Below are 27,305 nucleotides of genomic sequence, written 5' to 3' on the forward strand. Positions count from 1 at the left end.
AACCGGCAAAAATCCTCAAAATTTGCTGCATGGGCACAATCTGGAAGGCTTGTTAATACACAGACCCCAGGTCCCATCCCTGCAGTTTCTGATTCTGTGGGTCTGGGATGGAGTCTAAGCATTTATGTTTTGTTAACAAGGTCTAGGATCATGCTGACGCTGCTGGTCCCCAAACCACACCCTCAGAAGAAAAACAGCATTTAAACCCAGTGTGCTGGTAATCCCTTTCAACAGGAGAGGTTTCTCCAAAATTGGCCCACAAAAATCAAACTGCAGGTATCACAGGTTATCATCGCTACCTCTCAGCCTTCAGACCTAACTCTGGGGACCCTCAGACTTGAGAAGAGCTCACAGTGATTAAAGCCAAGTCCTTACACTCAACAGGTGGAGGAGATAAACGTGGGTAAGGTCCCGCGGCTGAAGCTGCCCTGCGCACCAGTCAGAATGCGCCTGAGAAATCCTGGGAATTAGAAAAAAGCGGAGGAAACGAGAAGCGAGCAGGCATCCGTGCGTTCTCAAAAATAAAACTGGGTGGTCGTTTATTATCTGTCTGTGTGCCGTGGAGCCTCGGCTCAGTCCCCAGACACGTAAGTCAACGTCGCTCCGCCCCGCCATCCCTTCCTCAGCTCCGGAGGGTCCCTTTGCCCCGGGCAGCTGAACGCAGGAAATGCCAGCGGCGGGAGCCCCTTGGTCACCTGGGCGGAGAGGTGAGCGGCTCCGCCAGTCCTTTGCTGGGACGAGGAGAGGGCCGATACCCGCGCCAGCGAGGGGCGGCTTGGCATGGGAATGCAGCTAGTCCTCTGCCCCAGTCTGGGCAAGGGGAGCAGCGAGGGAGGGATGAGAGTCGGGAGGGGTGGAGCAAGGGCCGACGAGGGAAAGGAGTTGAAGCAAAAAAAAAAAAAAAAATCACCTCTTCAGTGACTGCTGCCGGACAAAAGACACACTCTTAGTAAAGATTCGTCAATAGGTAGAGACCCCTATTGTGGGCATCTATGATAGATTTGCCCGTAAAGGCTAAGGGAGGAGAAATTCCTGGGACTTGGGGGTAAAATGGAGTGATGTTAATAGATATACCTAAATTGACAGCTTAAGGGGAACTGAAGCGCACTGTTGAGGGAGGAGAGAGAACACTTCCAAACCTCCACGTTGCGTTTTGTTTCTGTAACAACAGCAGTTATGAAGAAGCACTTCTGACTGGCGACTCTGGGTTAGCTACGCTGCAGCTGTCCAGGCGCCTCCAGGTCTCTCTTGAGAGCAGTACTCCCGAGCGGTAAGCCAGAGAGGTCAAGCCATTCGCCCACCTGGGGAGCAGAGAACCCTTCCTCACTCAGCTGTGGGTACATTTCTTGGGAAGATTTTCAGTCTTTTCCTATGTCAGGAGAGGATTCAGGACGACGGCAGAAGAGCTCAGGTACTGTCAATTTCTATTTCATTATATACATTTTCAGGTTTAAGTTTATGGGAATCCACTCCCATGTGTTCAGACTTTTGGGTGTCTTTTCAGTAACTCTCAAGTGGGCAAACCCAGGACTTCTATTTTTCTAGCTGAAGGACAGAACTGCCTTCAACCTATTCTTTTCTTTTACTTAATTATAAGAAGAAGGTGGAAATGCTGTCTCCAGTCACATATTTATTTAAATATTTGGTAACCAGACAGTTACAATGACAAAAGTGGCCATCTGATTAAACCAGTATTAGATTTTAATTTGGGCTAAATTGTAATTCCATGATATTTCTATCTATATGAAGATACAAGCAATTCAGCATTCATGTTATTTTAAATGTAGTTTATAGTTAAAGGATGGCTGCTGGTAAAATCTAAAAAACAATTCTATGAAGATCACTTTTCTTAGAAAAGCATAATAGAGATCTTATTACGTCTTCGTATGTTCTCAATTGCAGGCAAAAATTTGGTTTGGCTCCCTGGGCTTGCCTCACATGTGGGTACCAGATACCATTTTTTCCAAGCTGAGCATGTTTCTTCCCTGCATATGCACCCACCCCCACGCCCACGGCAGATGTGAGAAGAAGGGACCAAGGGAAGAGGCAGAGCGATGTTCTAAGCAGAGCAAAAACAACATCATGCCTGCGAGGGGTCAGCGTGGCCCACTGTAGGGCAAGTATAAGGCTCAAGCCCTCTCAGCTGGCCAGTTACTATTCGTTATGGTCATCATTTGGCAGTGATGTGTATAATTTGTCTTTTTTTTTTGGCAAAGACTTAAGACAATAGGAAGAGATTTATTCATCCTTTCCCTGATTACAGCTCTAACTGAAAGTGTTTTTGAAGGTTTAAGAAAATGAAAAACCAAACATGCTCAGTGATAAAACATGTATTATGAAACTTCACTTGATCACACATATACAGAAACACACACATCCAATAAAGAAAAGGCTAGAAGGGATAGAACAAAATGATATTGATTATATCTGGGTGGTGGGGAGTATAAGTAATTTTCTTTATTTGACTTATTTACAACTTCTAACTTTTCAATGTTGCACACGTATTAGCTTTATAATCAATTTTTTTAAGTCTAAAAGAATGAATGTATAAACAGGAAACTAAACTTTATGTATTTCAGTTGTCACAATATCCCCATTATGCTTTCCATTTTCTTTTTTTTTAATGAATCCCTAAGTAAAAGGGATTCCTGCTTTTCATTAAGAAGTGAAAATCTGTAAAGGAATTTTCACAACAATAAATACCCTGCTTGTCACAAGAGTCCATATGAGGCCCGCACACACTATGGCTTTGTAGTTAGCTTTACCATAAAAGCTGCAAATGAAATTGGTCCCTAATAACCGAACTAAAAAGCCTCTTGATGAAAGTTAAAGAGGAGAGTGAAAAAGTTGGCTTAAAGCTCAACATTCAGAAAACTAAGATCATGGCATCCGGTCCCATCACTTCATGGGAAATAGATGGGGAAACAGTGTCAGACTTTATTTTGGGGGGCTTCAAAATCACTGCAGATGGCGATTGCAGCCATGAAATTAAAAGACGCTTACTCCTTGGAAGGAAAGTTATGACCAACCTAGACAGCATTTTCAAAACCAGAGACATTACTTTGCCAACAAAGGTCCGTCTAGTCAAGGCCAGTGGTCTTGTATGGATGTGAGAGTTGGACTGTGAAGAAAACTGAGCACCAAAGAATTGATGCTTTTGAACTGTGGTGTTGGAGAAGACTCTTGAGAGTCCCTTGGACTGCAAGGAGATCCAACCAGTCCATCCTAAAAGAGATCAGTCCTAGGTGTTCTTTGGAAGGACTGATGCTAAAGCTGAAACTCCAATATTTTGGCCACCTCATGCGAAGAGTTGACTAATTGAAAAAGACTCTGAAGCTGGGAGGGATTGGGGGCAGGAGGAGAAGGGGACGACAGAGGATGAGATGGCTGGATGGCATCACGGACTTGATGGACGTGAGTCTGAGTGAACTCTGGGAATTGGTGAACAGGGAGGCCTGGCGTGCTGCGATTCCTGGGGTCGCAAAGAGTCAGACACGACTGAGCGACTGAACTGAACCTTACAGGACAGTGTCCCAGATTACCCATTACTGTGTGTGGTCTACTGGAACTCTGCTCAAACCATATTTATAACTGAGGTATGATGGTTTTTTTTTTCAGGATGAAGCCGAAAGGCAGGGGAAACACCAGCTTATTGCTCTCCTTCACTGCATTCTGCCTGATAGCCCTGCCTGGGGGCAGGGCCTGTCCTCGCCGCTGTGCCTGTTACGTGCCTACAGAGGTGCACTGCACGTTTCGGTACCTCACCTCCATCCCAGAGAGCATCCCACCCAACGTGGAACGTATCAATTTAGGGTGAGTGAGGGCGCTTGTCTTGCTTCATTCTCAAGGAGGGATTGAGTACACTCGTGATATCCCCAAAACAGTTGTGACTTTGGTAGATTAACCACAATTCTGTTAATAATACTTTCCTTCTGGAATGAGTGCATGAGGATCTTAAGCTTTCCGGGGCAATAAGAAAAATTTTCCCCGTAAGCTTTTATTAAGGGAAAGTTTTTCTAGAACCCAAAGTCATTCATGGTAGGCTGAGACCCCCATGATTATAGAAAAGCTTCATTCTGGCTCTATTTTTGCTGAGTAACAATATAGCTCTTGCTAAGAATGAGAGTTATGATAATATCCATGAGGTAAATGTCCTCCTATATATATATGAAAAGTTAACTAGATCTTTTTTTTAAGGCCTTTGGATTTTTTTCCCTACACAAACTGACTTATTTAAAATACTTTAAAAATGCATAAGTAATTAAATCTGCTAAAAAGTGACTGTATTTTAAAGGCTGGTGAAAAAACGTGTGTGAATGAATGAAAAGGCAGACTTAACATCTTTTGACATTAGTGAGCACCTACTATGGACCAAACACAAGGACGGTACCAGGGATACAATGATGGATACATTATTCATGTGTAGAAACCAGTTAAAGTGAAAAGACAGATGTATAATCAGTACAATTTACTAAGAATTGTAATACAGCATACTAAGTGTCTTCGGAACAATCACTACTGATAACAGCTAACATTACTTGTGTCCTGGCATTGGGCTAAGCACTCTTCATGAATGCATTCATTTAATCCTCAAAACCTGTTTCAAGTAGGTTCTATTATTTGCATTTTATAGACAAGGAAACTGAGGCAAAGAAAGGTTATTGCTGGTTTTTTTTTTTTTTTTTAACCCAGCATTGGCCCTACTCCCAGGAGCCGGGTACCTGAGTTCATAATCATATCTAAAACACTTGACTTCAGAGCCCAGGCTTCTTAACCATTGTTTCATAATGATGAATTCCACCTGGGAGAACGAGGGGCAATGTCATTAGGGAATGGGCTGGGTCTTAACAGTGTTCACAAATAGAGAAGGCTGGAGTTAAGGGCATTCCAACCTGAAGATACAACATAATATACAAAGGTTTGAAAATGAGAAGGGATGTAGCATGTTCCAGGAATGTGAGCAGAATAATTTTAACTGGCAATGCAAGGGCTGGGTGAAGGGGCTGACCTTCCATGGCATCTGATGAATTCCAGTATTTCAAGCATTGGGTTATCTCCTTAGAGCACAGGGAATCTTTAGTGGGGTGTGTGTTTGAGAGGTGGGGAGTGAAATTCAGTTTTGTGTGTGCATTTGTTGGGTTTTGCTTTGACATTTGTACTTTAGTTGACAGACTTATGTCTAGAATGATGTTTTTATTTCAGGTACAACAGCTTGGTTAGATTAACAGAAGCAGATTTTTCTGGCCTGAACAAGTTGGAGTTACTAATGCTACACAGCAATGGCATTCACACAATCCCTGCTAAGACCTTCTCAGATTTGCAAGCCTTGCAGGTGAGACTGATGTTGGGAAGGGGCAAGTTAACGAGGTGAGATGTGCCTCCAAAACCTACCTGTTCTGCTGCTGCTGCTAAGTCGCTTCAGTCGTGTCCGACTCTGTGCGACCCCAAAGACGGCAGCCCACCAGGCTCCCCTGTCCCTGGGATTCTCCAGGCAAGAACACTGGAGTGGGTTGCCATATATATATATATATACACCCTCCCTCTTCAGTCTCCCTCCCACTGCCACCCATCCCAGCCCTCTAGGTCATCAGAGAGCATCACTGAGCCATACAGCAGCTTCCCAAAGCTATGTTTTACACATGGTAGTGTATATATGTCAGTGCTACTGTTCCTCCACCCTCTCCTTCCCCTGCTGCATCCACAAGCTCCTGCCCTGCAAATAGATTCATCAGTACCATTTTTCTAGATTCCATGTATATGTGTTAATATATGGTATTCGTGTTTCTGACTTCATTCTGTATGACAGACTCTAGGTTCATACGTCATTACAACTGACAATTTCATTCCTTTTGATGGCTGAGTAATATACCATTGTATTTATGTACCACATCTTCTTTGTCCATTCCTCTGTTGATGGACCTCCTGGCTATTGTAAATAGTGTTGAAATGAACATTGGGTTATATGTGTCCTTTTGAATTATGGTTTTCTCAGGGTATATGCCCACCACTGGGATTGCTGGGGCATATGGTAGTTTTATTCCTGGTTTCTTAAGGAACCTCCATACTGTTTGGTTGTAGAGCAATATATTTTGTAAGTTTCACTTTATTTTTGCACTGCTTTATTTAAATATTTTAAGTTATGAGGACTTCTAAGAATGTATCAAATATTTTAAGAATTACTACTCCAGTAGGCAAGAAAGTGAAAAGTAGGAAGAACTCTTAGGAACAAGAACAAAGGTAATGCAGGAAACATCAGGCATAAAGATTGGTATGTCTGCTGTAAGTAGGACCTGATGCTTTAGAGAAGTTAATTCAATTTATGATGTCTATTAATTTTTAAATAAAAAGTAAAACTACTGTTCAGAAGTACAACCATACCTGATTTTAAATTAGAAAAAGATGTCTCCCAAAGGTCCTCATAGATGACAGTAAAGCAAACTGTCAGTTCTACCCTTAAAAAAGATAAATTGCCAGTACACAGTGAGTCTTCTCACACCACATCAAGGCTGTGTAAAGCCATAGGTTTAAGTCTAGATAAGTGATTATGTTGACTTGGTTTAATCAGGCTTTATTTGGAAGATATATCTTCAGCAGATTAGATGGAGTTTCTTCATGGAATTCACACATGTTTTTCTTGACCAAGTTTCCAATAGATATTGATGAACATTGAGTTTGGTAATATTTGGGGCAAAGTTGTTCCATGTCGCCAAATTTTCTTTATTAGGAAACTTAACATTCCAGAAAAGCATTCTCAACAGAGATGACAGATTAGGTCAAATCGGGAAAATATGGTAAATCGTTTTTACTAGCATTTTTTTCTTTTTGGGAAAAAGAGTATGTTCAGCTGGTAGCTGGAGAAGGAATTGGAGAATACCCAAGTGCGACTGAAATACTGAAAAATTATTTTAACTTCAATTAAAATCACATTACTCTTAATAGCTAAAAACTTAAAAAAAAACAAACCAAAAACAAAAAAATCCCCAAATGTCTATCAACTCATAAATGGATAAACAAAACATGTTACATGTATAAAGTGGACTACTCAATAGTAAGAATGAATAACTGACTTATACACTAAACTAGTGGTAAGTCTTGAAAATATGGCTAGTTGGAAAAAGGCAGACACAGAAGACCACATATTGTATCACCCATTATTTTAAATATTGAGAATTGGCAAATCCAGAGAAACAAAGTAAATCAGTGGTTTTCTAGGTCTAGGAGGAGGGGGGAAATTGTTTCACCTGTACTTCCACCCCACTACTTTCCTACTTCATTACATTGTTTTGAGATATCATGTTTCATCTGTAAGTACTTCTATATATATATATATATATATATAATATCAAAATTAGAGTCTTTTAAAAATAAGTGTAAAATATTGTTTTACCTTAAAATTATAGCATTAATTCATCAATATCACAAACTATTCATGAGTGTTCTAATTTCCCTGATATTCCCATATTTAATTTGCAGCTAGTTTGTCGAATTAGGATCCACACAATGACTGGATAATCTCAGTGTATGTTTTATTATGAATATGCTTGTCCTTTTTGTGGTAATTCCTTTGACAAAATAAGCGTGTTCTTTGTATTCTTAGGTCTTAAAAATGAGCTATAACAAAGTTCGAAAACTTCAGAAGGACACTTTTTATGGCCTCAGGAGCTTGACACGGTTGCATATGGACCACAACAACATTGAGTTTATAAACCCAGAGGTTTTTTATGGACTCACCTCTCTCCGACTGGTGCACTTGGAAGGGAACCACCTCACTAAGCTTCACCCGGATACATTTGTCTCCTTGCGCTACCTCCAGATATTTAAAACATCTTTCATTAAGTACCTATACTTGTCTGATAACTTTCTGAGCTCCATCCCTCAAGAGATGGTCACCTACATGTCTGATCTGGAAAGCCTTTATCTTCATGGGAATCCTTGGATCTGCGACTGTCAACTGAAATGGCTGTCTGACTGGTTACGGGAGAAGCCAGGTACCTAGATTATTTCTTTGTTATAATTCAATAGACGAAATCTGCATGGGGATGTTGAAAGAAAATGAAATCTCAATAATTCAGTGAGAATGAACTGTCTTAATTCATCGATGAATAATCTTTAATTCAGGTCAATTATCACTTCTGGCTTTTAGCAAGATTGGGAGCTAAGAAATGTATCATGTGTTACTCTTCCCTACTTACCACAAGACATAGAAACCCTTCCCTCTTCTTATTTTCCTTTCAGTCATTTGGTCAATACATATTTTTTTGAGTTTTATTCAGGGCCTTGTGCTCAGCAAAGCAACCACCAAGAGCTCTGTGTCTGCTCTAACGACACATCTGGTGGGATACAGATAAGCAATCAGAATGTAAAACGTGCTTTGACGGCAAAGTAATAGGCAAGATGCATTCAGTCAACAAGTAGTTACAAGAAGTCAGAGAGAACACAGGGATGCAAAAGTGACTGTGGAGCTTTCACTCTTGGAGAAAATGGGTTAACAACGAATCGCACTATTTCAATTAATTCAGTCCGTAGGGAATGACTGAAAGGAGCCCATTGGTTTTGACATCTAAGTGGTGGCTGATTGGAAAGAGCAATGAGAGCTGGATTGTTATGCAGGGGTTGGGGAGGCAGGGCTACAGTTGATCCTGGAGAGACCTGGCTTGAAGTGAGGGAAGAAGGGTGACTGCCAGATGGAAATATGCCATCACTCAGTACTCTCTGAGCATCAAACAGACATGAGCACATTAAAGCTAAGGAGAGATTTTTGAGAGAGAGAAGGTAGCAACATTGCAGAAAGAGCAGATCATCAACTGAGCCAGTCCCCTGAAAAGGATGGATGGCAACAGACCCAGGCTTTAGGTGGGTGGAGGGGTTTTCCTTAGGAGACAGGAGAGAAAAGGACTAGATGGGTACAGAGGCAAGTGAGTTCATGGGTCTAGTGGAGAGCATAAGCAAGTTCTTACCTGATGCCTTTTTCTTCTTTGTTAAGTTGTAGAAGAGGTAAGTAAGGAGGGTGCTAGGAAGGGGTCAAGGTTGGAAGTCTGAGAAAAGTGGAAAAGATCTGCAGTTGCTGTGGTGAAATATATAGATACACACATATATATGTATGTGTATATACACTTAGTCAATAAAATTAGTCAAAAAGTGAACTGCTTTAGGCCAAAAGATACCACCTTTGTGCTCCACGAGTTTGCAATCTTGTAGGTAAATATGCTAAACCCATAAAAAGACAATGAGGCATGGATGAAAAACAGCAAAATGTTTATACCGAAAATTTAGTTCTATAGGAGGCAGAATCAGTAAGTTACTTCTGCCTTGAATAACATACCGAAAGAAAAGGAAGGAATAATAGGGAGGGAGCAGGAAGGTGGCATATATTCAGTTTGTGTTGGACATGGTGCTTGCTGCTTTCTACTTAATCAATTTAGAGATGAAGAAATTGAGGCTAGAAAAGTTGGGTATCTTGGGCTAGTCATTTAGATTCTTATAGATCAGTTTTCTCACCTGTAACATAGGGATACCAATAATTGAAACAAGTAATTAAAATAATACATATAAAGTGCTTAGCAAAATATATGACATTACATAAGCATTCAACAAACGTGATTATCGTGATTTTCATTGTCACCCAGCTAACATGGCTAGAAAGTAGAAAAGCAGAAACTCAAAGTCTAGTCCTTTTTCTATAATGTATTTGTGATAGAGAATCTGCTTGGTACATATAAACAGGGTAAGTCTCATGAAGAGGGCAATAAGTAGCCCAGCTTGCCTGGCATGGGCTATTATAGACTGGCATGGGTTTTGTCTTTTGCTGTCTTACTTCACTTAGTATGATAATCTCTGGTCCATCCCTGTTGTTGCGAATAACATTATTCCATTCTTTTTATGGCTGCATAGCATTCCATTGTATATACATCACATTATTTTTTTCCATTCATTTGTGAATGGACATGTCTTGGCTAGTCTAAGAAGTGCTGCTATGAACACCGGGACACATGGATCTTTTTGAATTCGAGTTTACTCTGGATATATGTCCAGGAGTATGATTTGCAGAATCATGTTAACTCTTTTGTTGTGTGTAAGGAACCTAGATAGTGTTCCACGTACTGGGTACATCATCTACAACAGTGTAGGAGGGTTCCCTTTTCTCTTCATCCTCTCCAGTCACATCAGCTTCTGCTTTGATATTTTTTTTCATCTACTTCAAGAGACTGATAGTTTCTCATACCTTCAATTGCCTCATTTGACAGTCCTTTTCTATGTATGTGGTCAGTAGTCAAATATAACACAGCTTCATCTGTTTATGGCTATCTTCCACTCCTGGGTTTCACAAAGCTCTAGGTGTTGTTTTTCTAGGAAATATGGATTTGTGGCCTTTTCTCTGACAGCTTTATCACAAATATTAAATTTATGTCCTTTTATTGTTCCCAAGCCTTTCTATATGCATAACTTATTTTAATGGCAAGCACAGTGTAATCTTTATGTAATACCAACAGTGCATGTAACTCAGTTGAAGAGAAAACAAAATATATAAACAGCTATGGCAGTATTGGTGTGTGTGCCAGCAGTGGTAGCTATAGCAAGACTGCCAGCTGGTCAGTCACTGCTGTAAGACAACCAACTGTAAGACACATCTCAATCTGCAAGCTAAAATGTGAAAGAAATGTGGTCTTAGAATTAGACTGCCCTTCCTCCCTTTCTCTAATCTTTCCATCCATTTGCCAGGGCTGCAGACAAACAGACGACTAGACAGGTCTTTCTACTAGTGGGTGATGAGGGCTAGGATAGGGGAAGTGGAAGGTACCGGGAGGACATAAAGCTGGGAGCCCACTGAGAAGGAGTGCTCTTCCAGCTTGTTGACGAAAGAGGTAAGTAGTCAGGCAGTAATGGAAGACAGCCTATCAGACAGCAAGTGTATTGCAAGTAGGAGGACAGCGTATGCTAAGAGCGTGACAGGGTATGGCAGAGTTGAGGACTGGAAGGCGTTTCTGTGTGAATGGAATCTAGTGTGATGGAGAGAATGGAAATAATGTGATCAGATTTGCAACTGACCTAAAATACTTGATGTCCAGGGCTGTGAGTATAATTCTATGATGAGGTTTAACTAAACCATCAGCCTGCCTTTTTTTTTTTTTTTTTTTGCTATAGCAGGGTTTGAGCCCAGGCTACTGGGAAGTAGTAAAAGGTCACAGCTGGTTGGTAAGTAGGTGGTTGATAAAAGCCTCTTTGACAGGCTTGCCAACCACCTCCTCTGGGTAAGCTGGCACTTTACAATTTGCTGAAGAATGATGAGGAGCCAGATATATATGACAGTGCCTGTCACACTGAAGAGTTTGGAGTCAGTGATCAGAGAGATTTGTCTCAGGCCTTTGAGGAACTGCACAATTACAGGAAGGTGATTTGACCCTGTGCAGTCACTTTGTCAAATGAGATCTTCTAAGAAGTACAGTGCTTCTTTTACATGCTGTGTCTAAATGCATGATATGGAACAGGATGGAAGGGCCTAGCTGTATTTTGTATAAGGTAAAACCCATATCTCTTATCAAGTATTGCTGTGACCAGCCATTTAAAATAGGCTCACCAGAGTAGTATTTTTATTTTGCAGAGAAGAAAGAATGACAAATTAATATCAAAATGAGACTAATATTAAAGAGACTTTACACAAAAATCCCATGTATCTGGAAATTAAATGTCCACTTTTAAATGATAGGTGTATCTAACATGCCATGACAAGGAAAGTTAGAATAAAAATGAAGAGAGAACTTACCAGAATTTGTTGCATGCAACTGAAGCTGCTCAATTAAATACAATGTGGAATCTTGAATAAGATATGAAAACAAATAATGGTCACTAGCATAAAATTTTGTGAAATTTGAACAAAATCTGTACTTTAAATAACACTATATCACTTGTTAATTTTCTGTTTTGTATTTTTTTTTACAACATAGTATTTCTTTATATTCTCAGAATTGGATTAAAGCCTCAAGCCTCACTCAAATTTTTTTTTTAAATCACTAGTAAATTTTATAGACTTTTAGCAGTAATGCTACTGCTACTGCTAAGTCACTTCAGTCGTGTCCGACTCTGTGCGACCCCATGGACTGCAGCCATCCAGTTCCTCCGTCCGTGGGATTTTCCAGGCAAGAGTACTGGAGTGGGTTGCCATTGCCTTCTCCTGTAACCAAGTCATGATGCCCAGCCGGTCCCCCTCCAGTGCCGGGAGGTGCCCCCTCCTTCTGGGCTTGGGCAGGGGCGGGCAGGAGCCGGCACCTGAGGAGGCGGGATGCAGGTTGAAGGAGCTCACTGATTTAAAACGACGGAGGCTGCCTAAGCTCCCCCTGCCCTCCCTGCTCTCAGTCTCCTCGGCCCGCTGCTCTGTGTTCTCCTTCTCTTCTTTGAGCAACCGGATCTCTTTGTTGATGGCGTCCAGCTGCTCCTGCAGCATCACAGTCAGAGTCTCGGCATCGCCCTGCTTGCTGTGTGCTGGCCAATGTGGCCTAAGCTTTTGAGAGTGAGGAGGGCATGTCTGATAGCGAGTGCAGTAATACTAGATGCCAAAATACATGGAACTATATCAAAGTTTTCAGGTAATACAAATTAGAAATCTAACATTCTATTCATACTAAATAAAATGAGCAGAAACAAAAAGCTTTTGTACATACCTATATATTGTATATATGTCAGAACTTTCATGGGCTGCCCCATTGCTTGGGCACAGCTTTCCTCTCTCCACATTAAACATGATCCTCCTCAACTGAGTCTACCTCAGGTGCCAGTCATACTGTGTCTTTCTGCACTCTTCTTAATAACCCTCTTTGTTCAGCCACATCCTCACCTCTTTCTTGATTGGTTCTACGGGCTTCATTATTTCCAGCATCCATCTTGTTCTCTCCATTCCTATTGCGACCAAGCTAGACCAGGCCAAGGTACCTTGTAATTCATTCATCATTCTTTTTAGTAATGAACAGAAACTTGGGTTTTTAATGATATCTAAGAATGTATAAATGGTAACTTATCAAACAAGTTATCATTTAAAGGACACTGAAATTCTCTGAGCCTTAAAACATTAAATGGGGAAACAGAACTAAATAATAAGCTAATAAAAAGTGATAAACATATCATTTTGTTTTGCCAGGTAAGGGAACTACTCAATTAATACTGAGTACAAAATATGTACCCCAGGTACTTTTTAGGCATGGACAATATAGCTGTGAGCATGAGAAACAAAATTCTTGTGCCTATGGATGTAATATTGTGGCAGGGTATATAGACAATAACATTTTCAGAAATCAATCCAAAGACCGAAAAAAAAAAAAGGAAACACTAAAATTTCCAAATTGTTTCAAGTTCTAGCAAAAGCTACTTATTCAAAATGTTTAAATGTTAATTCATGAAGAAGCCACAATGGGCAATAATTCAATTGTCATTTTTTTCTAGATATCATAAAATGCAAAAAGGACAGAAGTCCCTCCAGTCCTCAGCAGTGTCCGCTTTGCATGAACCCCAGGACCTCTAAAGGCAAGCCCTTAGTTATGGTCCCAGCTGCAGCTTTCCTGTGTGCCAAACCCACCATTGACCCCTCTCTGAAGCTGAAGAACCTGACTGTTCTGGAAGACAGTGGTTCTATGTCGATCTCTCCCCAAGAGTTCATGGCTCCCTTCGGCTCTCTGACTTTGAATGTAACAGACCAGACTGGAAATGAAGCTAACATGATCTGCAGTATCCAAAAGCCAGCAATGACCTCATCCATTGCATTCACTGCAGAAAATGACTACATCATGCTAAATGCTTCGTTTTCAACATTCCTGGTGTGTGACATAGATTACAGCCACATTCAGCCAGTGTGGCAGGTTCTAGCTTTGTACAGTGACTCTCCTCTGATCTTAGAAAGGAGTCACTTGTTCACTGAAACCCCACAACTCTGCTACAAATATAAACAGGTGGTACTGAAGCCTGAAGACATCTTTACCAACATTGAGGCTGGTCTCAGAGCAGATCCCCCGTGGTTAATGCAAGACCGAATTTCCTTGCAACTAAACAGAACTGCCACCACCCTCAGTACACTGCAGATCCAGTACTCCAGTGATGTCCAAGTCACTTTACCAAGGTCAGAGATAAAGCCAGAGACACACAGATGGACCATGATTTCCAAAGATAACAGTACTAAGCTGGAACGCACTGTTTTGGTCGGTGGGACCGTTGACCTAGACTGCCCTGGCCAAGGAGAGCCTCCCCCACATCTGGAGTGGCTTCTAGCTGATGGAAGTAAAGTGAGAGCCCCTTATGTGAGTGAGGACGGACGAATCCTGATAGGCAAAAGTGGAAAACTGGGACTCCAGATGGCTGATAGTTCTGACACTGGCCTATACCACTGCATAAGCACTAACTACGATGATGCAGATATCCTCACATACAGGATTACCGTGGTAGAGCCCAATGTAGAAGCCTATCGGGAAAATGGAGCTCGTCATATAGCTTCTGTTGGTGAAACACTTGACCTTCCTTGCCATTCTACCGGTATCCCAGATGCCTCTGTTAGCTGGGTTCTCCCAGGAAACACTGTGCTTCAACAGTCCTCAAGAGATAAGCAAATTCTCAACAATGGCACATTAAGACTATTACAGGTCGCTCAAAAAGACCAGGGTCACTATCACTGTGTAGCAGCCAACCCAGTAGGGGTCGATATTTTAGTTAACCAAGTTTTAGTCAAAGTAAAAGGGCGAAAGTCAGCAGAGCATAATGTAGAAACAGATGGATCAGGGTTTGATGAGCCCAATTCCATGGGTCAGCTTCAGGATCCACCAGCTACACATCTCCCCACATCTCCTGCCGTGGGGGCTGAGGCTGGAACACATGTCTTGAGCCCAAGTAAGAATCCCAAACAGCGGGTATTAATATCCCAAAGGCGTGGAGAGTCAACCAGCTGGCGTTACAGGGAGCACAGGAGGCAATTCCCTCCCTCTGCCCGGAGAATTGACCCACGGCACTGGGCAGCGCTTTTGGAGAAAGCTAAAAAGACTGTTAGGCCAGAAAAGCAAGAAAGTACCACAGGAAAGCCGCCTCCACCAGTCACCCAACCCCTGGATATACCTGGTGAGGAAGCAGACTCATCAGGCATGCTCCCTCCAGATGAGCAACTTACGGTCCCAACAACTAAAGCTGCAGACGTTCTGACAAGGACAGTGACTGCAGATTCCAGAAAATCACCTGACAGCCCTGTGACAAGTAAAACTGATGGCACCCCAGTCTCCCCAGTTGTGAGTCCACAGACCCTATCATCTGAAAAACCAAGAGATTTCAGACCATCTGCTACTATTAAAACTCAAGTCACGCCAAAGAATATAAACCCAACTGCATCAAGTGAAATGGAAGACACAACCAACCCAAATTTACCTAATGTGTTTCCTCTACTAACTGAAGCAACTCTGTTTCAGGATGCTGACAACATGGAGAGTAAAAAAGAGCCCTTGCAAACTGCATCCCCAGTAACAGTGGGGGCTACTGCGATCAAAGATACCCATATCCAAACGCTGAGTAATGCTGTGGGCAAAGCTGGTATATTTTTAGGGTCAGTAAATGCCACAGATAGTTATCAGAGATCTGTAACAGGAGTTGGTGAACCCAGGAGCCATCACTCTCCTTCTCAAAGTACTCACAAACCTAGCCCCACTAAGCTCCGTTCAGGCCCACACACTGCTGCTCCTTCTCAGTTACACATTCCTAGAAAGAGTACAATGAACAGTCCACTGTCCAGGCGCTTTGGAAGATGGCGAAAAGTTTGGAGCAGGGGGCGAATTATCAGCCCATATAGGACACCAGTTCTCCGACAGCATAGATTCAGCGTTGTAAGGCCCACGTTCAGAGGCTCTTCAGAAGAAAGCACCACTGCACTTCCAGCCCCAGAGCTCAGTGCAGTGTGCCCATCCTGTTCTCCCAGAGAAAGGCTCACCACTGATGAGGCAGCGTTGTCTTCTCCAAGCTTATCCCCCATCACCCTCCCCAACACTGAAATTGCCAGCATCACAGTAGAAGAACCTACAACTCTAGTTCACAACTCATCATTACTGCTTGAGAACAAACCGAATGCAGATGCTGAGAAGACCACCCCTATGATAAGATACTTCAGTGCTGAAAGTGCCCAAGTGACTCCAGCTACTGCAGTTACGACTCATGCAACAAATATTAGTTACCCAAGTGGGTCTAAAGCCAGTGAAACCACCAGATACTCTGTGATCGTATCCCCACTGCCAGGTCCCACCATCAAGTCACCTGTGCCTACCACTCTAGCTATTAGATTTTCAAGAAGGAAAATCCCCTGGCATCAGATCTTTGTAAATAACCACATCCAAAGAGAAAAGCTAAAGAATCAGCATAAATTTGGTTCACAAAGCAGCACAGACACAGTGCTTCCTAAAATATCTCCTGCTTTGCCCACAGATAAAGTTTCTCCCTTCCATTTCAAAACACTCTCAGCTAGTGTAATGAAAATCCCATCCATAACACCAGCCACAACTCACCTCAGTAACACACACAGCCTTGTAAGTCTCCCAACAATGAAGGAGCTGCCCTCCCTACCCATTTACCCTACGCCTCCTAGTAGCTCAAGCAAAGAATCAAGTGCAAATTCCGTATCAAGGCAAACAGACATGCTGACGACCACGCCTACTGCCCCTGCATCTATCATTATCAACAAAGCCCAGATAGACAGACCCAGGGCACGAAAAGAACAAAGGAAAAAGGAGCCTCAGAAGACGATGAGGGACCCAAATACCTCTCCCACCCAGACTTCTGGCTTCATTACATCCACCACTGTGACATCTCCTGTTCCAACAGCAGCTGAAACTTCAACCAAGCCCAGTGTGTCTGCTTTCACTCATTCTCCTCTAGAGAGCACAAAAGAAATTTCAAGCACAGTTGGTCTTCATCCAGGAGCCTTTAATCTGACAGCTGTACTTGGACAACCATCCCAGGAGGGTACCCAGGCTTTGAAGAATATAACTGCTTCTGAAACCACTTTGTCCAGCAAACTACAGAGTACCCCTACTAGGAACACAATCAGACACTCAACCATGCCAACCTTCCTAAGCTCCAGTGCCACTCCAATGCCAATTCCCACCTCCCCTCCCTTGAGTAATCAAAGTGAGGTTACTGACAATATGGCCATGCCCACTTTCAGGATGATGACAAGTACAATGGTTGAGGCACATGAATCCCCAAAGCACAATGCTACTCCACAGCAACTGGCAGTAGCATCTCCCCAAACTCACCCAAATGCCAAATTTGCAGTTGGAACCATTCACTTTACCTACTCTAATCTGTTACCTTCTACTCCTATGCCAGCACTAATAACAGTTAAACCACAGGATTCTAAGCATACTCACTCTCCCTGGTCAGAAAACCACTTTTGGCACAAGTCACACCCAGAAATTGCTGAAAAAGGCCAAAAGCCAGTAGTAGTGAGTGTACTGCCCACTCCAGGCCTGCCAGAGGTCACCACTCATGCTTCAAACTGGGATATACAGAAGAATGCAAAGAAAAGTGGCTTTGATAAAACAGCAGTTCAAAAAATAACAACTTCCGAATTCCTCCCCTTTGATGCTTTATCTAGGGATGTATTTGAAAGGCCCAGAATAATCGGAGGAAAAGCAGCAAGTTTTACTGTTCCAGCTAACTCAGATGCCTTTCTTCCTTGTGAGGCTGCTGGAAATCCCGTGCCCACTATCCACTGGACCAGAGTCTCGTCAGGTATTTGAAACGGTTTCTTTACACTTAGTCTTTAGTAACAAAACAAAGAAAATACTGTGTGACATTTCAGAGTTACATATTCAAAGAGTCAACATCAGCATGAAATTTCTCCAAGACACACAAACTATTAATATCTTCATTTGATATATGCATGACTTTTTGCTGATTAGAAAGTTTTAAAACGTATGTTAAGACCATTAAAAAAAAATGCTTTTAAAGCAGGTCTAAAAAAAAAAGTCATTGTGTTGAACCATCTGGCTTTTACATGAAAACTAGGGTGTTTTTTTTTAATCCAGAAATAATTTTAGCAATCTGAAGACTAAGGATCTTAATTTTAAATATATTTGTTCCCAGGAGCCTAACAAAAAGATAGCCCTCCTTTTGTGACTTCCACATGAGCAATTTGTTTTCCATCTAAACTTTGATGACCTATGACTATAAATTTCTTTCTTATCAGGACTTGATTTATCTAAGAGGAAACTGAATAGCAGGTTCCAGGTGCTCTCCAATGGCACCCTGTCCATACAGAGGGTGGACATTCAGGACCGTGGACAGTACCTGTGCTCGGCATCCAATCCATTCGGCACAGACCACCTTCATGTCACCTTGTCCGTGGTTTCCTATCCCCCCCGGATCATGGAGAGACATACTAAGGAGATCACAGTCCATTCTGGAAGCACAGTCAAGTTGAAGTGCAGAGCTGATGGGAGGCCCAGCCCTACAATTTCCTGGATTCTTGCAAACCAGACGGTGATCTCTCAATCATCTGAGGGGAAGAGACAGGCCCTAGTGACATCTGACGGAACACTGGTCATCCACAATCTCAGCATTTATGACCGAGGCTTTTATAAATGTGTGGCCAGCAACTCAGTGGGCCAGGATGCACTGCTGGTTAAAATACAAGTCATCGCGGCCCCACCTGTTATTCTAGAGCAAAAGAGGCAAGTTATTGCAGGGACTTGGGGTGAAAGTTTGAAACTGCCCTGTACTGCAAAAGGCAATCCTCAGCCCAGTGTTCACTGGGTCCTCTCAGATGGCACTGAAGTGAAACCATTACAATTCGTCAACTCTAAGTTCTTATTTTCAAATGGAACTCTGTTTATAAGAAATGTAGCCTCTTCAGACAGGGGCACTTACGAATGCATTGCTACCAGCTCCACTGGCTCAGAGAGGAGGGTGGTAATCATCACAGTGGACGAACAAGAGACCATCCCCAGGATAGAATCTGCATCCCAGAAATGGACTGAGGTGAATCTGGGGGACAAACTACTGCTGAACTGCTCAGCCACTGGGGAGCCGAAACCGAAAATCATCTGGAGGCTACCATCCAAGGCTGTCGTCGACCAGTGGCACAGGTAAACCATACCTTTCAGTTGAGATTATCTTCGTCTCTTTAGCTTTACAACTTCTGAAATGGAGAAAGTGGTAGAGCGAGGCTTGCAGCAATGTTAGGGAGACTCTGCTCATAAAAGTAACTTGCTCTAAAGAGACCTAATCCTTTTGACATGTATACAGATATATGTAAAATATAGATTATGTAAAAAGAAAGTTTCTTACATGCTGTATTCTAAGGGCCAATTTCTTGTTGAGTTTATATAGTTAAAAAAAGATTTAAAAAAAAACTTCTCATTTTCTTCCATACTTGTGACAGTTTTTTAAAATAGTAACTGTGCAAATGTATTTATAATCTTTCTATCAAAAAATAAGAGGGAATTTTGTAATGCAAACAAGGTCTGGAGAGATGCACTTCACTAATTTACTCTTTAGAGTCTCCTAAGAAAGCATTTTCAATTTTAGTGCAGTCTGTACTTCCTCTACCCTGCCCTAAAAGTGCAAAGCACTTTATGAAGTTAAGGCTTCACAAAGTGAAACGTATTCAGGACCTCCATCACTCTGATGGTGTCAGACAACACATATACACATACAGACTTTCTCTAATATGTTCTGATTCAGGCATATTAATTTTTATCTGCTTTCTGCAGCAATTAAATCTCTTGGAAAAAATAAGAATGTACTAGATTATTAATTTTTGCTATTTGCATGACTTCATGCAATGATTTTTCTTTCAGGACTTGATTTTACTAAAATTTTACTTTCATGGGTAGTTTCTATTAATAAACATTAAATGGAAATGTTCAGCCCGTCTTTTCTGTCATATTATGAAAAATCATTGCATGAAGTCAGTTTATGTGTAAAATGGCTTCCCTGGTGGCTCAGACGGTAAAGCGTCTGCCTACAATGCGGGAGACCGGGGTTTGATTCCTGGGTCGGGAAGATCCCCTGGAGAAGGAAACAGCAATCCAGTCTAGCACTCTTGCCTGGAAAATCCCATGGACAGAGGAGCCTGATAGGCTACAGTCCATGGAGTTGCAAAGAGTCAGACACGACTGATCGACTTCACTTTCACATTTTATGTGTAAAATAGATATTTTTTTTCTAGTCCCAAAGTATGAGTTGGTAATGGATATAGTTAAGGAATTTTACTTGTGATCTTTAATGCCAAGATAAATGTTAATTTTCAAGCTTTTCAAATACGTCATCAAAATTACCTAAATTTTACACTCATCCCAAGTATAAACAGCACCAGTAGTTTCTAAGGAACTAATTCAAGCTTATCTTCAGCTGAAGGAGTCATGGTTATGAGTTTGAGCTGATGCTAATAAGAATCTTGAAGGGACAAGAAAAACTCTTCACATGCCTCTGTCAGTCATTATCGGGTTCCTGTAAACCAGGCCCAAGATAATGTTCTTGGAAAACAAGTGATAATTTTGCATGACCCAGGAATGGGTACTGGCTAAACTTTAGGGATATTTAACACAACAAGAATATAGACCATATCTATAATTAATCATTGCAGAGATACCTTTGATAAGCGTGGAGTACAGAGTTTTATAATATGTTCATCAAATTAAACTTATGTTGTTCAAATCTCAAAAAAACTAAATTTTAAATTGAAATTTAGATTTAAAATTTAAAAATGCTGAGTTATGAAATGTAAACTTCACAAGACACATTTATGCTTGTCATCTACTGTACATATACCCACTTGTGGCATCAAATGTATTCAACCGTTTACCAGTTTTTATATTTAATTGTATCAGCATGTCTATTTATTAATCACCCTGCAGTACATGGGGGTGCTTCTCATTTACCTAGAAACTGCTCATTATTCTGTGTAATTGTTAACACAGTCTCACTATCCATGAAGAAACCAATGCAGGAATAGAAGACATCACACCTGTGATGGGAATTATAAATAAAGTTCAAATTTTAGGTTGTACAGAGAACGTCCAAAATATTTACTAGACATTAAGTAGGTTTTTAAGAATGGAAGAGGTATGAAAAAATGTAAGGGAATGTCTTAAAAAGTTAATCCAAAGGAATGTCTAAAACACATTAGCATTCTCAGAATAAATCTTGACCTAAACAGTCCAACAAATCCTCCAGAGCTTAATAGCAAACAAATCAGGTAGGCTGTTTGTATTTCACTTTGGGAAAGCACTTATGGAACAAGGAAAGATTGTTCACAATGTGGAAAAGCCAAAAGACGGTATAAGATCACAGATGGTATCAAAGGCCCACCAGAGGTACCGGCATTCTTTTGCAAAGAACTACACAGCTTGTCTGCTAACTGGACACTTTTAGTGATTCTTCTGCAAGTAACCCATTCAACAAGGCAAGAATACTCTTTAGTTAGGTGCTTAAGATATCACCAGAAATAAAAAGGGCACTTCTGCTGTTAAATAGAGTCCTTGCTATTCCCATTTCTTGGTTCTAGAAGTCTGAATTTTAGATTCTAAAAATGAAAATTTTCATCATAGCTACACTCACACGAGTCTACTCAACCATGACCGAAATAAGCAAAACCTTTTACTTTTTAAAAGCCTAGTTGTCAGCTGAAGAAAGCAAGCCTTTTCTGAATTTTTTTTAAACTGTCTCAGAGCACTATAGGTCTACCTCCACGACTTTCAATAGGACTTACCTGACCTATGTTTCAGACAGAATTCTGTTTCCTCTGCTTCAGATTTTTGCTTCTCAAGGAGTTTGTTACAACAGCAAAACATCAGGCCCCACCCCAGATGGGCAGAATCAGAATTTGCACTTTAAAAATATCCCCAGGTGGAGAATGAATACATATTTATGTATGGCTGAGTCCCTTCACTCAGTCTGAAACTACCACTGTTAATTGGCTATACCCCAAAACAAAATAAAAAGTTTAAAGTCTGGGGAGAAAAATATAGTTAGGATGGTAATATATCTGTCCTATTAAAAAGATACAAAAATATCATATAACTAATTAAAAGTATTTTCATTAAATCAGCATGTGATCACTGAAGCATGTCGTTTACTTGGACAAATAAATTCTCCCAGGCTTCTTTAAAAATATATATATCTCCAGCTGAATCACATGTACAATAAGGTCCAAGAAACACTGCTTTAAAAAGATTGCAAATGCTTCATTGTCCATTAATCTTCATAAAAGAATTCCCTTTCTTTTACTCAAGGAAAACTTCCACTTTCCAAAGTCAGTTTTCTCTTAAAAACATCAGCTTATAAAAGGAAACACAATTCTCTTATATATATAAAACAACTTCCAGAAGTATCAGATTTAAAGGTCAGGGAAGTTCATTTTAAGTCACTGGTTTTCAAAGGCTTGTCCACCTACTAATAGCACTAGCATCACCTGAGAACTTGAACCTGATTCTCTATCAAAACATGCAATCTGTGTTCTTAAAAGCCGTCCAGGTGCACACTCAAATTTGAGACTGGTCTGCAAACTTAATTGTTCACAGTCACCTGGGAAGCTTGTTAAACACTAGGTTACCCAATCCATGGCCAGATCTACTGGATCAGAATCTCTGAACAGTGAAAACCAGTAAATATGCATCTTCCCCCGTGTAACTCTGATGTAGGTGATGAGGGAACTGCATTGAGGATAAAGATTCATAGCAGTGGTTCTCAGACGCTGCTGCACTTGAGAGTCATTCGGAAAACTGAGTCCAAGGTCACAGTCCACACTATAAGTCACAAATTCTAGAGGTGGGAACCAGGCATCAGCACTACTTTATGCAAATACTTTTAATGTGCACCCAAGTTTGAGAAACACTGTTCTTAGCATTAGGAAAGAATGACAGCAGGTAGCGATGTAACATGGTGAAAAGGGTAAGTAAGTAACTACCTCTAAGTACTTTTTTTTTTTTCAGCTGTATGGTGAGGAACCACCTAAAGATTAAAAAATAAATGCAAAGACCCTTGTAGTTTCCACTTTTAAGTGCATCCATAATGATGACTTTCCTTTGCTTTACATGCCAGATGAATTATTTCCAGGCTTGAGAGAAGAAAAAAAAGGCTATCAGCAGCTATAAGTTGTCCTACAATACTCTTCCTAACTAAGGTTTTTTGCTGGAAGATAAAAAATGACTTGAGGCTGTTGGACTTGTTTAGCAGTTATGCTATGAAAGGTCATACACACTTTTTCACTCACCTTCTTAGCTCATGTTGCCAAAAAATTAGGAGAAACACATGTAATGAATGTTTTCACCTATAGGTGTTTTTGATTGCGTTGTTAGCAGTTACTCAGCTGCCACTGGTCTTTCTGAAAAACTATTTAGTTTTATCAAGGAAATTCTGCCATCTGGTGGTTCTGTGTGATAAGAGCGGGCCGTGTAGCACTTCAGAGAGAAGTGATGTTTATGCAGTTCAACATAATGCAGAGACCAAATCATTGTACAGTTGCCTGCAGAGACAGACAAAGCTTTAGTATGCTTCTAAGGAATTTTACCTTGGCATTTACTTTTTTATAAAAAAAGTAAAATTTACTTTCTAACCAAATAACTGATTCAGTTCAGTTGCTCAGTCGTGTCCAACTCTTTGCAACCCCACGAATCACAGCACGCCAGGCCTCCCTGTCCATCACCAACTCTCGGAGTTCACTCAAACTCATGTCCATCGAGTCTGTCAGCCCTTCTCCTCCTGCCCCCAATCCCTCCCAGCATCAGAGTCTTTTCCATTGAGTCAGTTCTTCGCATGAGGTAGCCAAAGTATTGGAATTTCAGCTTTAGCATCAGTCCTTCCAATGAACATCCAGGACTAATCTCCTTTAGAATGGACTGGTTGGATCTCCTTGCAGTCCAAGGGACTCTCAAGAGTCTTCTCCAACATCACAGTTCAAAAGCATCAATTCTTCGGCGCTCAGCTTTCTTCACAGTCCAACTCTCACATCCATACATGACTACTGGAAAAACCATAGCCTTGATTAGACGGACCTTTGTTGGCAAAGTAATGTCTCTGCTTTTGAATATGCCATCTAGGTTGGTCATAGCTTTCCTTCCAAGGAACAAGTGTCTTTTAATTTCATGGCTGGAATCACCATCTGCAGTGATTTTGGAGCCCCCAAAAATAAAGTCTGACACTGTTTCCACTGTTTCCCCATCTATTTCCCATGGAGTGATGGGATCAGACACCATGATCTTCGTTTTCTGAATGTTGAGCTTTAAGCCAACTTTTTCACTCTCCTCTTCCACTTTCATCAGGAGGCTTTTTAGCTCCTCTTCACTTTCTGCCATAAGGGTGGTGTCATCTGCATATCTGAGGTTATTGATATTTCTCCCAGCAATCTTGATTCCAGCTTGTGCTTCTCATACTCTTTAAAAGGGACAATCTGGTATCTTTTCTGAGCAAGTAGATTTGTATGCGAGTTGTTCTTTGCTGACATATACCACAAAATGATCATCTGCTATGTAAAGTGGTCAAGACAGTCATGGGTCTAGGAAACTGCTATTTCTAACATTCTCGTCATCATTAAAAACTTTTTAAACTGAAATGCAAAGGAGGTGCATTTGAAGTCCATCTTAGAAATACTACTTGTTTGCACACAATTTACTTGTTCAGTTAATTTCATCTTTCAGAAAAGCTTAAAAGACAGTAAAGATGTCAGTACTAATTTTAATTTCACTGCAACGTTTAGTCCTGTGTCAATTAATATAACTCTCTTACCCTTGCTAATAGCTGCACACCTCAGTCAGTCTCTTCTTTCCTCAGAATGGGCAGCCGAATCCATGTCTACCCAAATGGATCCTTGTTTGTTGGGTCAGTAACAGAAAAAGACGGCGGGGACTACTTGTGTGTGGCAAGAAACAAAATGGGCGACGACCTGACCCTGATGCACGTAAGCCTAAGATGGAAACCGGCCAAAATTGACCACAAGCACCACTTTAAAAAGCAAGTGTTTCACGGGAAAGACTTTCAGGTCGATTGCAAGGCTTCTGGCTCACCAGTGCCCGAGATATCCTGGAGTTTGCCTGACGGGACGATGATAAACAGCGCCATGCAGGCCGATGACAGTGGCCACAGAACCAGAAGGCTCACCCTCTTCCACAACGGAACCTTATACTTCAACAAAGTTGGGATGGCAGAGGAAGGAAATTACACCTGCTATGCCCAGAACACCCTAGGGAAGGATGAAATGCAAGTCCACCTAACAGTCATAACAGCCGCCCCGCGGATCCAGCAGAGTTACAAGACCAACACGAGAATCACAGCAGGAGACACAGCTGTCCTTGACTGTGAGGTTGTTGGAGAACCCAAGCCAAAAATATTTTGGCTGCTGCCTTCCAATGACATGATTTCATTCTCTAAGGACAGGTATACATTCCATAACAATGGGTCTTTGTCCATCAATGAAGTGAGACTGCTCGATTCTGGAGAATATGTATGTGTGGCCCGGAATCCCAGCGGGGATGACACCAAAGCGTACAAGCTGGATGTTGTCTCTAAGCCTCCATTAATCAATGGTCTGTATGTAAACAAAACTGTCATTAAAGCCACAGCTGTGAGACATTCCAAAAGACACTTTGACTGCAGAGCAGAAGGGACACCGTCTCCTCAAATCATGTGGATCATGCCCGAGAATATTTTCCTCACGGCTCCATACTATGGGAGCAGAATCACCATCCACAAAAATGGAACCCTGGAAATCAGGAATGTGAGGCTTTCAGACTCGGCTGATTTCATCTGCGTGGCTCGGAATGAAGGAGGAGAGAGTGTGCTAGTGATACAGTTAGAGGTGGTGGAAATGCTGAGAAGGCCGACGTTCAGAAATCCATTTAATGAAAAAATAGTTGCCCAGCTTGGAAAGTCCACAGCACTGAATTGCTCTGTTGATGGAAACCCACCACCTGAAATAATCTGGATTTTACCAAATGGCACACAGTTTCCCAGTGGACCACACAGTTCTCAGTATCTAATAGCAAGTAACGGTTCTTTTATCATTTATAAAACAACACGGGATGATGCAGGAAAATATCGGTGTGGGGCAAGAAATAAAGTTGGTTACATTGAGAAATTAATTGTATTAGAAATTGGCCGAAAGCCAGTGATTCTAACTTATGAACCAGGGACAGTTTACAGTTTCAGTGGAGACACTGTATTGCTGCACTGCGTCTCTCTTGGAAGCCCTAAGCCACATATCAAATGGACTTTGCCAAGTGGTTACATAATAGATAGGCCTCAAATTAATGGAAAATACATATTGCATGAAAATGGCACCTTAGTCATCAAAGAAGCAACAGCTTATGACAGAGGAAACTACATCTGTAAGGCTCAAAATAGTATTGGTCACGCACTGATTACTGTTCCAGTAATGGTTGTAGCCTACCCTCCCCGGATTACAAATCGCCTACCCAGGAGCGTCCTCACGAGGACAGGTGTGGCCATTCAGCTCCACTGTAAGGCCCTGGGAATCCCCAAGCCAGAAATCACATGGGAGATGCCTGACCACTCCCTGTTCTCAGCAGCAAACAAAGGGAGGACACGTAGAACTCGGCCTTTTCACCCACAAGGTACCCTAGTCATTCGGAATCCACAAACCTCGGATTCTGGGATATACAAATGCACAGCAAAGAATTCACTTGGAAGCGATTATGCAACAACTTACATTCAAGTAATCTAACAGAACATAAAACTGCCTGAACAAAGTCAACATCTGGACAGAATTTAGTTTTTGGAAGAAGTTTAATCAAAGGCAGCCATAGGCATGTAAATGAATTTGAATACATTTACAATATTAAATTTATAATAGACATGCAAAAAAAAAGGACTTATAAATAAATGCATTATGAATTGATACTGAGTTTTTTTTTAATGGATCTCAAAACAAACTTTTAACTTAAGGCACTTTTATTTTGCCAACAGATAACAATGAACAATAAGAGGAAACTCTTGACCATAAAATAACAAATGTCTAATGTACCTGAATTCTTCATTAAAGAATGGACTTTTTTTTCTTTCACTACTGTTTGCCTAGTGTCCACCTTCTATCAATGTTACAAGCATGGCACTGAGGACAAGACACAATGGAAAGGATTAAATTTGCAGTCTTGATGTTAAGTTTGCCATCCTGATGTATAAATATTGCAGTTGGTTTATAAATATTTTACTAAAACCCACAGAAACTAAGCACTGTTCTATAATTCACCATTTTGTACATACTGAAAATTTTCATTGATGGGGAATACAAAAAAATGTTTTAATAACTGCATTTAAAAATAAATGCAGGCTGACTTTTC

General features: G+C 41.2%; 1 protein-coding gene across 6 annotated transcripts; it reads left to right on the forward strand.

Moving 5' to 3' along the window:
- IGSF10 (immunoglobulin superfamily member 10) lies at window positions 245-27,303 on the forward strand. Of its 6 annotated transcripts, XM_018048968.1 has the most exons (9): window positions 260-276; window positions 385-707; window positions 1,172-1,411; window positions 3,619-3,813; window positions 5,203-5,332; window positions 7,598-7,988; window positions 13,432-17,739; window positions 18,197-19,094; window positions 24,781-27,303. In XM_018048968.1, exons 4-9 carry the CDS (start codon window positions 3,620-3,622, stop codon window positions 26,687-26,689), a joined length of 7,830 nt encoding a protein of 2,609 aa, XP_017904457.1. In that variant the 5' UTR covers window positions 260-276; window positions 385-707; window positions 1,172-1,411; window position 3,619; the 3' UTR covers window positions 26,690-27,303. The 6 variants fall into 6 exon arrangements, with proteins under 6 accessions (XP_017904447.1, XP_017904466.1, XP_017904482.1 ...); XM_018048958.1 differs by having other exon boundaries at window positions 245-707; XM_018048977.1 differs by having other exon boundaries at window positions 245-587.

The sequence above is a fragment of the Capra hircus genome, chromosome 1, assembly GCF_001704415.2.
Source record: "Capra hircus breed San Clemente chromosome 1, ASM170441v1, whole genome shotgun sequence".
In the NCBI taxonomy this organism is placed as follows: Eukaryota; Metazoa; Chordata; class Mammalia; order Artiodactyla; family Bovidae; genus Capra; species Capra hircus.

What these genes read in the sequence shown, in the direction of transcription:
- IGSF10 (XM_018048958.1), top strand. Translation starts at nt 3,620, where the DNA reads ATGAAGCCGAAAGGCAGGGGAAACACCAGCTTATTGCTCTCCTTCACT. An exon ending in CTGGACCAGAGTCTCGTCAG is followed by an intron (nt 17,740 to 18,196) that starts GTATTTGAAACG and finishes CTTTCTTATCAG; the next exon opens with GACTTGATTTATCTAAGAGG. An exon ending in GTCGTCGACCAGTGGCACAG is followed by an intron (nt 19,095 to 24,780) that starts GTAAACCATACC and finishes TTCTTTCCTCAG; the next exon opens with AATGGGCAGCCGAATCCATG.